At 45.4% G+C, this 11,458-nt stretch overlaps 1 protein-coding gene and 3 non-coding genes across 4 annotated transcripts; all 4 read right to left on the bottom strand.

Moving 5' to 3' along the window:
* Positions 1-6,590: 6,590 nt before the first annotated feature.
* tomm20a (translocase of outer mitochondrial membrane 20) lies at positions 6,591-10,759 on the bottom strand. Its single transcript, XM_012829915.3, has 6 exons — positions 10,529-10,759; positions 9,738-9,784; positions 9,495-9,576; positions 8,397-8,539; positions 7,655-7,709; positions 6,591-7,374 (listed from the first exon to the last, which is right to left on the bottom strand). The coding sequence occupies exons 1-5, from the start codon at positions 10,650-10,652 to the stop codon at positions 7,665-7,667; spliced, it is 441 nt and encodes a 146-aa protein (XP_012685369.1). The 5' UTR covers positions 10,653-10,759; the 3' UTR covers positions 6,591-7,374; positions 7,655-7,664.
* LOC116223353 lies at positions 7,454-7,586 on the bottom strand. Its single transcript, XR_004165056.1, has one exon. It is a non-coding gene; the product is annotated as a small nucleolar RNA SNORA14 (small nucleolar RNA).
* Positions 7,789-7,921, bottom strand: LOC116223352. The gene has a single exon (XR_004165055.1). It is a non-coding gene; the product is annotated as a small nucleolar RNA SNORA14 (small nucleolar RNA).
* On the bottom strand, positions 8,705-8,837 carry LOC116223351. Its single transcript, XR_004165054.1, has one exon. It is a non-coding gene; the product is annotated as a small nucleolar RNA SNORA14 (small nucleolar RNA).
* Positions 10,760-11,458: the final 699 nt, after the last annotated feature.

Below are 11,458 nucleotides of genomic sequence, written 5' to 3'. Positions count from 1 at the left end.
GCATTACCTCCACAGTGCACCCAGATCCGCCAGGATTTGTAGCCTGCACTGGATTCACGTGATTGGCTCCCCTGCTGCACACCCCCCCCCCCCCCCCCCATCCCACCACCAACCCCTCCCTTCCCAGCAGCCCCCCCAACCACCATCCGCCTCTTTTTCCACCCATCCTCTCTTTGAGAGGGAAAATGGGTCACATGTATGGCAGTTAGTACTCTGAGCACGTACAGCCAGCTTTATTTTTAGGACGTGCCAGAGAATTTTCTCTCCCTCCCTCCCACTCCAGACCCCCCCCCTCTCTCTCTTACACACACACACACACACACACCCTATCCACGATGCATGACACGGGGCTTAAGTTTGCCTGCGTAATTAAATCCCTCTACTGCTGCAGCAGAGGACAGCCATTATTATTAGCACTGCTTTGACACGGCTCGTATTTCCTCTGCCTCTCTGCAGGCATGACAGTGCTGGGTTATTTTAACTCCCTGCGTCCTCGCAAACCAGGCTCACCGCTCTCAAGCTCTTCTCTCCACCCATGGCGGCTTCACCTTGGCTGACGCAGTCTGCTGAGCACGGGGATGGTGGCTGTGCTGACTCGGTGCCAGGGACGAGAGAGAAAGAGAGAGAGAGAGAGAGAGAGAGAGAGAGAGAGAGGAGCAGGCACACACTCCACATTCTACCTCGTTTTGACTGTTTTTTTTCCTCTCTCTTTCACTTAAACCCCCGTTTGCGGTTGCTAGGTGGCAGATGTTCTTGCGGGCCGGTGCTATTTATGTAGTGGAAGGTTTTGTCCCAACCCAGTGATCAGTGGGGTTATTCCGAGCGGCTGCATTCCAGAGAGGGGGAACAGAGTCAGGGTTGGGAGGGTGTAGAAACTCTGGCCTCCATTTTCTCTCTCTCTCTCTCTCTCTCTCTCTCCCGGCACTCCGGTTTCATCCGCACCATTGTTCTCTGCAAACGAGACAGAGCGAGCTCCCGCAGTTTAACAGTTTGAAGCTCGAGAGCATAATGCTTCACAAGGCACACCGGCTTTACCAAACAAACAGGCCGATACTCTCCACATGCAGGAGAGACGCTGTGTGAACAGCCACGTGAACCATGCTCTGCATCTAGACTGAATAATGTAGTATTAAATAAGCACTGACTACAAAAACTGTCTTTGAGAAGATTGATATTGGTGTTCATATGCTTAGAAATCAGTAGGAGCGCGCAGATGCATTTCTCTCAGCACTCTTCACACAGATGGTCAGACGCGATTGTTTCCAGAGTGTGCTTCTCAAAAACACCATAGATTTCTGCCCCATTGAGAGAGCATAAAGGTTCATGATTATTGCTCTTGATTTGTGCCATCCTAATACCCCCTACTGAAGCCTTCAGATTTTATTGAATCTTAGCAACACAGAAGTTCTGAATTTGAAGGCAACCATCATGTTTTCAAAGAGCCATTTGGCCATGAGAAATTCACTGGAGCCACAGTGCCCCCTACTGAAAGAAACCAAACAAACATTTACACACAAACAACAATGAAACACAAGTTTTCTCTTATCCGACTCCCATATCTCATGAAAAGTAAATGATCCCTTGAAACATAATCTGTTGCATTATTACTCAGGATGAAAAGATTGGGGCAGTGGACTGGGCGCACAGCTCTCACTGCTCGTGGTTAATACCTTCTGTTTGAGTCAGAGGTCAATTCAAATTCAAATCAGTAATTGACACATGGGTCTGACTCAGTGTCTCAGCTCCCAGCATGGCAGGACATGATTAATGTAGCACCTCTACTGTGGCCATTACCTGTCCTACACTCTCAGTGCATTCAGTGATTCTCCTGGACTGCCATTGCCACAGCTGCTCACTCATGCGAGAGGACTTCGATCGGGGCACAGCGTCAGTGAGACAGTGAGCGTCCATTTTATCTACGAGCTGAATGCCCTGCAGCAGTGACTGTGCCCTGAACTTTCTGGCTTGTCTCTGTGACTGTTTTTTTTTTTTTCCGGCCTCTCTTTGCTCATCTTTAACCAAGAGGGCTTTGACTTTGAGACTAATTTAGCAGCTCACATTGAGGGAGAGGGTCGGGTCTCTGAAACACAGAGCTAGGAACAGGAGAGGAAGCGAGAGGCAGAGAAAGAGGAGAGTTCTGGGGGGGGGGAGGAGGAGGAGGTGGAGGAGGGAGAGGAGGAGGAGGGATGGGGGTGGCTGAGAGACAGAACAGTCTCTTTGGGGAGCTGAGGAGGCCGGGCCAGTCGCCTTCCGTGACCCCTTCTGGACAGAGTACGACTGTGCTCGGCAGCTGCGGAGGGAGGGACCGGGGTGCAGGATGTTTATTTACCAAGGAAACAGGCAGCCGCACACATACACACACACACACACACAAGCGGGATTTGGCGCAGGGCTCCCCGCTCGCGTCCAGATGCACATGCCAACAGCTCCGACCAGAGCTCCAGGCTCCAGCTCCAGCCTGACCCCAAACACAGTCACTAGCATTCCCCTCGGCCCCCTCTCAGACCACAGACACACACACACACACACACACACACACACACACACACACACACACACACACACACACACACACACACACACACACACACACACACACACACACACACACACACACACACACACACACACACACCCACAAATATGCACATGCACACAGTCGGACACAAACATGCACAAAATATCCCTACACAGTCCTTCATGGCGATTTCCACACATTCCATCCAAACAGAACACACACTGATACACACGCACTGTGAGCGAGATAGAGAGAGGCAGAGAGAGAGAGAGAGAGAGGGAGGGAGTGAAAGAAAAAGCAAACAGCTCTGGTATGAGTGCATGAGTTCATGGAAAATACAGTCTGTCATTTCGTTTTGACTCGACGTTCCGGGCCGCTGTTCAATTTTCATATTTCATTCTTATTGTTGGGTAGGACTTTCCAGTTCCTCTGGCCTGGCTGCTGCTGCCAAAGACCAGTAATCATAAAAAAAGATAGTTGCAGGCATGGATAAAAATAATTAGACCTCGATTTGTCGTCCAACGGGGAATCTTCCAGGCCAGCACACAGAGTACATTACCCTTGGAGAACTTCACAGGGCAGCATAATATACCCTCCTGTCTGACATACATATTCAGGCCCCTGAGTTTAAACACAAAGGGGGAGAGGGGGGTGGGGGGTAGCAGGTAAACTTGGCAGCTCCTCATACAAGCCCAGCAGCCTCCTGTCAACCTTCTATATCCACAACAACAAGCTGAGCACCACTCTTGGGGGATTCCAAGCTGTTGCCATGGTGACCCTGATCCGTTTTATTTGTTTGTGCCCCCCCCAGCGATGGAGATACGTGCAGCAAGTGCTCCTGAGCATCTGATAGAAGAGAGGGGGGGAGGGGGGGGATGCTGACTCATCACACTTTATTGACAATGACCCAGAAAAGTAAGCGTGGCTGCTGAAATATTCATGCTTCGTCTGGCAGACACATGGGCTGCAAATTTATAGCCAACAGACATGCCCTTGAGGTGGTGTTTTCAGAAGCCAAGGTAGCTTTTAGCGGTTTCACCTACCTTACAGACCCCTTAATGTGCGGGCATAAATCCAACACCTATACTATATATCACTCTTTTATTGCGCCGGTGCAGAAGCAGGAATGTGCCTGAGATCCATGCGAATGCATATTCCATCGGATCAGACTTCTCTTTGTTATGGGCTTCCTAACTGGCTTTATGTTGGCAAGTGTAAACTGCACTGCTGGTGTCTGGCAGCATACTCAACACCACATCCATGATGTGAAGTTGATACTGAGGAAGTATCCACCCTTGGACCTCTGACAGAGACGGTGTTCAATAGCAACTCGCTCCCTGCTTGAACTTCCGAGGCATCCCGTTGGGTTGTAACCCAATCCGTACGTGCACAGGACTGTCTGTGCACAGAAAAGTTCTCTCAGGAAACAGATTTTCCATTCTTCTCCCCCTCTCTTTTCCTCACCTCATTTCATTCCATTCCTCTGTCCTCCAGGCCATCTGGCATACACTGTGCCAGGCTGAAGGGCTCAAATGTCAGTTTGTCTGCTGTAACGTACCTGGTGTGTCCTCAGAAATTAAAACAACTCGGGCATGTCTCTGTGTATGTGTGTGTACATCTGTGTGGATGTACCTGTAAGTGTGTGTCTCTCTGGACCTGTTTGTCAGTGTGCATGTCTGTGTTTGTGTGTGTGTGAGTGTGCATATGTGCGTGTCTGTGTCTGCGTGGAAGCGCACGTGTGTGTGTGTGTGTGTGTGGAGGGGCTTATAATGGTATGAGTCATCTGTTCAGAGGGTTTGTCATCCAGCAGCCGTCTTGCGTTGGCTGATATTCCATCTCTCTGACCCTCTCTGTGTTAGTTGCTGCCGCTGCACCTCTCCCGGAGCTAATGACAAAGCTTTTGTGCCGCGTGACAGAGCACGCTCAAGCTCCACACGGCCTTTCTGATTCGCTCACCACAACCACTGTGTGTGTGTGTGTGTGTCTGTGATTACCTCCGAGCTGTTTGACTGTCTGAGCGGCTTAGCAAAGCCCCACTGCTGGGACGGCGGGTCAGTGGAGGACACTGGGGCAGACGACACTGCAGTGAAAATGTGATGCCGTGACGATCCTCAGTCACCCCATGAGTGTGCGTGCTGAAAGCAATAAAAGAGTTAAATAAAGCGTACAATAACAAAAACAATAACATACATTTGCCCCATGTACTTGGCAATGAAAGACCCCAAATACAAGGTGAATTGAGAGAGAAAATGCTTGCACCAAGCGACTGGACGGTAATTTGTACTGATGCAGACTGATGGCCAAGCAGGAGCTGGTTTGCAGCAGTGAGAGCGTTCAGTGTTTCCTCAATGCAGGGCTTTAAACACAGCCAACTGTAATAGGCACGGCTCCCCACTCCCCCTACCGACTATGCCATTCCAGGAAACTCTGAGTGCAGCTGGCCTGGAAGGTTGGTGGCTGGATCTTATTCATTTCCCCTTCAGTGGTTTCTTGCTGAGCAGGGCTCTGCACCACCCCTGTGTGCCAAAGTCTGTGTTAGCAACAGCACCAGCCGCTCCAAAGTACATACATCAGCCCTCTGGAAGCACTTGGGTCTGGGGGAAGGAGATGGTAGCATATTGGCCTCCCTTTAACTAAGCAGGGTAAGTGGGAGGAATGGAATGCTGAGAGGGAATGAATCCTGTGCCTCTCCACTCAGTTGAAGTGTAGCCCACTGTACTCACCTTGCTCAAAGAAAATATTATTTTATTGTACGGTTCTGCTGTAGAGAAAACGTATTAAGAGCTAACAGATGCTAGTAGTTATGTTCTCTATGTTGTAAATTATCATGTGCAAAAGCTGTGGTTGAAATGAGGCCTGAAATTAAACAAAACCAAAGGCCGTGTTTCATTTATTTTCTCCAGCTGTCTCCTGCTAAACAGTTAGAATAACATTTCACCACCTGAACAGAATACTGAAAACCATGTCTGAGAAAACTGGTATACACTGGGTGTAGCCCTAAATGTTCAAAGTAACTCTGTTCTTCTGCATGACAAGTACATATATATTATACTTACTTATAATGATATAATAATTTATATTTTTCCGCGTTGGAACTACATTTCTAGATGGGGTTTATCACTTGTCCATTATCTCCACTCCTTCAATTCTCTACTTTATAAGTCTAGATGCTAACGTGTGATACTGCTGCCATCCAGTGGTTGTTTTGTATGACCTTCTGTGATCTACTCACCAGTTCACGAGGCTGTTTCACATCATGTCAGATGAGATAGGCATAGGTAAAGGGAATTATGTTGTCGGCTATAACGACATTTTTTGTAAATGAAAACCACAGCAATATTAAATTTGAACGACTTTGCTGAACATTAGCAGTGTCAGCGTCATAATCAGGCCGACTGTCAGTGCCAAACCGGTCTGACTACTAGGGGGTACAGCATAAAATGTTTTATTCAACCATAAACTATCAAGCTGAAAATGTCACTCAGGTGTCTTCTGTGGGCTACTGATAGTTTTGTTCCATCTAGTTGACCGCAAGCAAAACCTTTATTAAATTGGCTTTTGACAAACATAATCTTTAGCCACATGCTGGTCTTCCTGTATTGTTTAGCTACGCGGGCCATGTGAATTTAACTCTTAAATTCAACACCAACGTTTCTGGTTCAATACATTGAAGGTGTTTACATTGTTAAATATGTAATGCATTTGTTCAAAAGTATATTTGCGCCCACTTTTATTCGAGTTATCACGAGTTATTCCTCTTACCTGGCGTCAAGGAGGAACAATACATTTCCAGGGTGTGAAGGGCACTAGTGAGTTTGTTTAATCTGTGGACTGGATCCAGACGCGTGGTCGGTATCAGTCCGCGAACGTCAATTACTAGAAGATGCTCATCTACTTCCATTATGTTCCCCACTGGGAGAATCCATTAGTAATTATGCTAAAATGTTTCGATTCCCCTAGCCTAAGAAAATATTTAACTAAAAACGAAACACTCTAAAAGTTTCAGACTGTACACAACAACAGAATGATACTAGGTCATTCCTGTAAACTGAAAAATAAACACCCCAACAAATTCACCTAGGCCAATGTGTTTTATTGGGACCATAGACATAACTGTAGTGTCTGAACAAGGTTAAAAGGTCACAACATAAGAATGTCAGTAGTTTCTATTGTTTATTGGGATATTCACCCAATATAGCCAAAAGCAACAAAAAAAATCTAGGTAGATTCCAAAAACCAACTGTGGTACACTGTCAATCATACCGTATGACACTGCAGTTTATGAACAAGCAAGGACTGGAACATTAACTCACGCAATCACACTAGTGTGCTGAAAATAGGACACGCTTGTTGCTATGACTGCATAGCAGGCTACGGAATACACTTGAGCAGATCACCATAGAAGTTGAGGAAATAAACAGACATGAAATCCTATGTTTCAGTTTTTATCAAGGCTTCAGCTTTCACGGTGGCTGCTTTGATCATGACAGGATCACCATCAATGGCATAGGCTGATAGAACACAAGTCTTGTGACTTTATATTAATAATAAAAAAAATATATGCACAAAGTGCTAAATACATTTGCTTGCTAAATCTCAACAAGACAACAAAAGTAAATTAACAAAATGACAGGATTACATGGAAACGTTTCAATGTCTCTGACATCAGAGTGGCCTCTTGGTCTCGGAGCCCTACACCATCTGTTGTCAGTGCAGAAGTAGTAGGACAGGAAGGAAGGAAAGATCACGAACAGCCATCTTGTTTCGGTCCACATCACGCAGAAACACGCACACACAACTCACATTTCCACTCTCACTCAATGTCATCCTCTGCCAAACTGAGCAGTTACTATCCACTGAAATTACGAGAGAAAAAAGCTGTTAGGATCTTACACATTCATGCACACGCTACAGAAAATACATTGTCTTTAGGAAATATGTTCTAGAGGTGAAATAGTACAGAGCCACTGCAACAAGACCCTCTACTTTGAAAGTTCTAGAGTTGATCTTGCATTCTTGCTTATCCCAAAAGCTACACGCAGCAAACGGGGGGTTTTGAAGATTGCGGGCAACATTTTTTGCCTTGTATACATCTCACATTCAAGTGAGATACTTGCACACACACACACCACTTACATTTACACCCTCACTCAATGTCATCCTCCGCCAAACTCTGAGCAGTTACTATCCGCTGAAATTACGAGAGAAAAAGGCTGTTAGGATCTTACACATTCATGTACACGCTACAGAAAATACATTGTCTTTAGGAAATATGTTCTAGAGGTGAAATAGTACAGAGCCACTGCAACAAGACCCTCCACTTTGAAAGTTCTAGAGTTGATCTTGCATTCTTGCTTATCCCAAAAGCTACACGCAGCAAACGGGGGGTTTTGAAGAATGCGGACAACTTTTTTTTTTTGCCTTTGTATACATCTCACGTTCAAGTCAGAGACTGCAAATGTAACATTAGGCTGTCTCTGCTGTGGGATGCTGCTGTAGTCCCTCCACCTGATCGATTTGCAGATACCCAATGTACCCCCCCACCACACTGCCATGCATTCATTCTACCCTGCTCGTGATGCATCCACATACTCTGTGCTAGCCCATTGACCCATAATGTGAATAATTGCAACCATCAACATTGTTTTTTTTTTTGTTTCATTGCTCTACCTACCCTTGTAATAGTAACTTTGAGCACACTGTATACCCACTAAGCTGTGCTACAATACTTGAATGCTCTCCCCATCTGATCCACTATTGATTTTGTACACATCATGTACATACCATCTTATGTTTGTATGTAAGTATCTATCGTGTACATTTATCACTTTCAACAGCCTCCAGAGTACTATCCCTGTGTGACCGATGACACACTCACCTGGCTGATGGTGGGTAGTTTGGTGAGAAGCATCTGGAAGACAGGGGGAGGCAGGGTTTGCTGCAGCACCTGCAGAAGCTGCTGTGGCTGCCCGCAGACTGCAATGGCATTGGTCAGGTGATCAACACCTTTCTCATAATCTCCTGAAAAGGTGAGACAAGAAAATCATTAATCAAGCAACACATGTTGTGGTGGCATCTTCTCTGTGTGTGTATTTGTTTACTATCCGCTGAAATTACGAGAGAAAAAGGCTGTTAGGATATTACACATTCATGCACACGCTACAGAAAATACATTGTCTTTAGGAAATATGTTCTAGAGGTGAAATAGTAGAGAGCCACTGCAACAAGACCCTCTACTTTGAAAGTTCTAGAGTTGATCTTGCATTCTTGCTTATCCCAAAAGCTACACGCAGCAAACGGGGGGGTTTGAAGAATGCGGGCAACTTTTTTTTTTTGTCTTTGTATACATCTTACTTTCAAGTCAGAGACTGTAAATTTACAAAACGACAACATCCAGAAAGCAAACCACCACCACTGAAGCACCCCCTTAAACTCTCCAGCTAACCAAATTGTCTCTCATAGCGTAACCTTTGTCCGCTAATGCCAATGGCTCTGATAACATTGTTTCTCATCACCATAACCATTAAGTACTAATAAACATTAGGCTTTCTCTGCTGTGGGATGCTGCTGTAGTCTCTCCACCTGATATATTTGCAGATATCCTCTGCCTATGTCTCCCCTGTAAGGATAGAATTTGTGGAGGGACAGATAGCCAGACATACAAAGTCATCACTGCTAGAAGCACCAGTGTTTTTATACAGCAGTTACAGGCTGGCTACATGACAATAGCGTTAACTTTTACACAAAAGGGGGAAAGCCCAGCATAAAAAAATAGCAGCCTGGTTATCAACATTCCACTGGGTTGACGGGTTGCAGGCATTCAGTAATCACTGTTTCACTGCATAATGAGACATGCAAAGATATCACTGAATTCAACTTCTGTCAGCTTCTCAGGAAGCTATGCTGACCCAGCAGATGTGTTTTCATGCTCTTCACAGCCCAGCTGGTGCTACTGTCTGAACCCTTGTGGACTCACCTTGTGCCAGCAGCTCCTCTCCCAGCTGAATCTCCTCCAGGAAGAACTTCTGCACTGCCTCAGCATCCTTCAAATCAGGCAGCTGGAAAAGAGAGAGAACAGGTTCAGTGCTGACTCAGCAGAGCTTTATACACACTCCTGAGCTACTGGGGGAAAATGGCAAATACTATGCTACCTTTCACACGTCCAACATGAGCCTGAGCTTGGTAGAAAAAGCTTCGAGCAGGCTGAATCATAACTCACCTTGGCAAGTCCAGTTTTCTCTTTGGAACATTTCTGGTTCTTCCTTCCTAAAATGAGACAGAAGTAAAATGCAGAGCTCAGAAGTAATACAACAATTTCAAATAATATTTAAATGCCGCACGTGTCATAAAAGATTCTAAAAGATTCTAGATAAGAGAACTGGTATGGCGACTGCGTAATTTCCGGAATTATGTTCCAAGGTTACCCTGACTTCGGTCCTTGCACCAAGGAAATACGTTCCCGGTCAACTAATTTAAGAATATTATCAAAATAGGTTGCATCTTCAGACGTAGAACTGGTAAATACTTCTTTCCTACATTTTATTTTTCAGACAAGTTAAATAACGTGTACACGTTGGATACACAAATTCGCTGCTTCGTAACAGCAACGTCGAGTTTGACGATCTTAAGGCCAATTTAGCTATATCAAATACTAATACATCCATCAGTTAACATTATTCAACTATCTACAAAAGTGTAACATTACTAATGAGCGAGTTTGATCCAATGCTAACTAGCATGTCAACCAATGAGTGACTAGCAGTTAGCATTCCAACACCAACCAAACATGAACGTTACACATGCACATCCCACGACGCTCGTCGTAATTTAACCAAATCTTACGTTAAGCACAATCATAACGGGACATGTCACATCTTTTTGAACATGTATGCCAGGTTAAGTTAACTGTTTTAAGATTATGTTGCGAACAGCTCTAGCTGATCGGGGCATGCTGACTGATGTTAGCTAATGCTAATTTTGATACAGCATTAGCCACAAGCTAGGACTCACGTTCAAGCAGTCTTTTTTTGAAGTTTGGATCGCTCCGTCGTTTTCTGTCAAAATAGATACAGTACCCAATGACCATGGCCCCGCAGACACCAACCGCAAGCGTACTAGACTTGCTGCCCATCATCTCCAGCCAACGTTAGGGGGCTTATCAGAATCCTTGAGCCAAGTCAGAATTTGGGGCCAAATGCTAAAGCCTCCATGGAGAACACCACATGACGAAGAGGGAAGGACCCATTCATGACGAAAAAAGTGTCCTCTTAGGTGCCTGATGGAATTAGGTGTCCTCGCTAGTGCCTGATTGTTAAAAGACCATCTTTGCAGGGATATCTGAAAATTCTGCAGTATTACTAAGAGCAAAACATTAACATTAATTCAAGGAATAATTTGTATCTGATTTTCCTTTTCTTTTAACAATAATAATCAGATCAAGATAGTGGAGTCTAACAGCCAGTCTACCTGTTTTAACTGTAAAAGTCCACATAACCGTCAAAATCTCAGTGACACTCCAAGAGATCGGCATGAGAACACTTTCCTGTTGGAGTCGGAGTTCTAAAATATCCAACACTGCTCAACATGATGGTGTGCTGGTCAGAATCTGAACCCAACACACAACCCTTTACAATGGTTCTGCCGACTCTTCATGGCAATCTGCCCCAGTGACCATAACCTACCTACAACTTCAGTGTGTCTGTCTGGGCAGCCGTACCACAGTTTGTGCCCCAATCTGCAAAGATCTGGTCTGAATGGGAGGTCTTGATAGTCCCCACAGCAGCTCATGAGGCAAAGGTATGCTGTGCCGTTATAAACAAGAGGGTGTAGTGTTTCATGTTTATCATATGGTATTAAGCAAAGTGGTGGGCTAGAGCATCCTGACCCATCGAGCCCTGTTTCTTTGCCACAGTCCACAGATTACAACCTAGTGGCCTTGAG

Source organism: Clupea harengus, chromosome 13 (assembly GCF_900700415.2).
Source record: "Clupea harengus chromosome 13, Ch_v2.0.2, whole genome shotgun sequence".
NCBI lineage: Eukaryota > Metazoa > Chordata > Actinopteri > Clupeiformes > Clupeidae > Clupea > Clupea harengus.
This window is presented reverse-complemented; position numbering and strand designations above follow the sequence as displayed.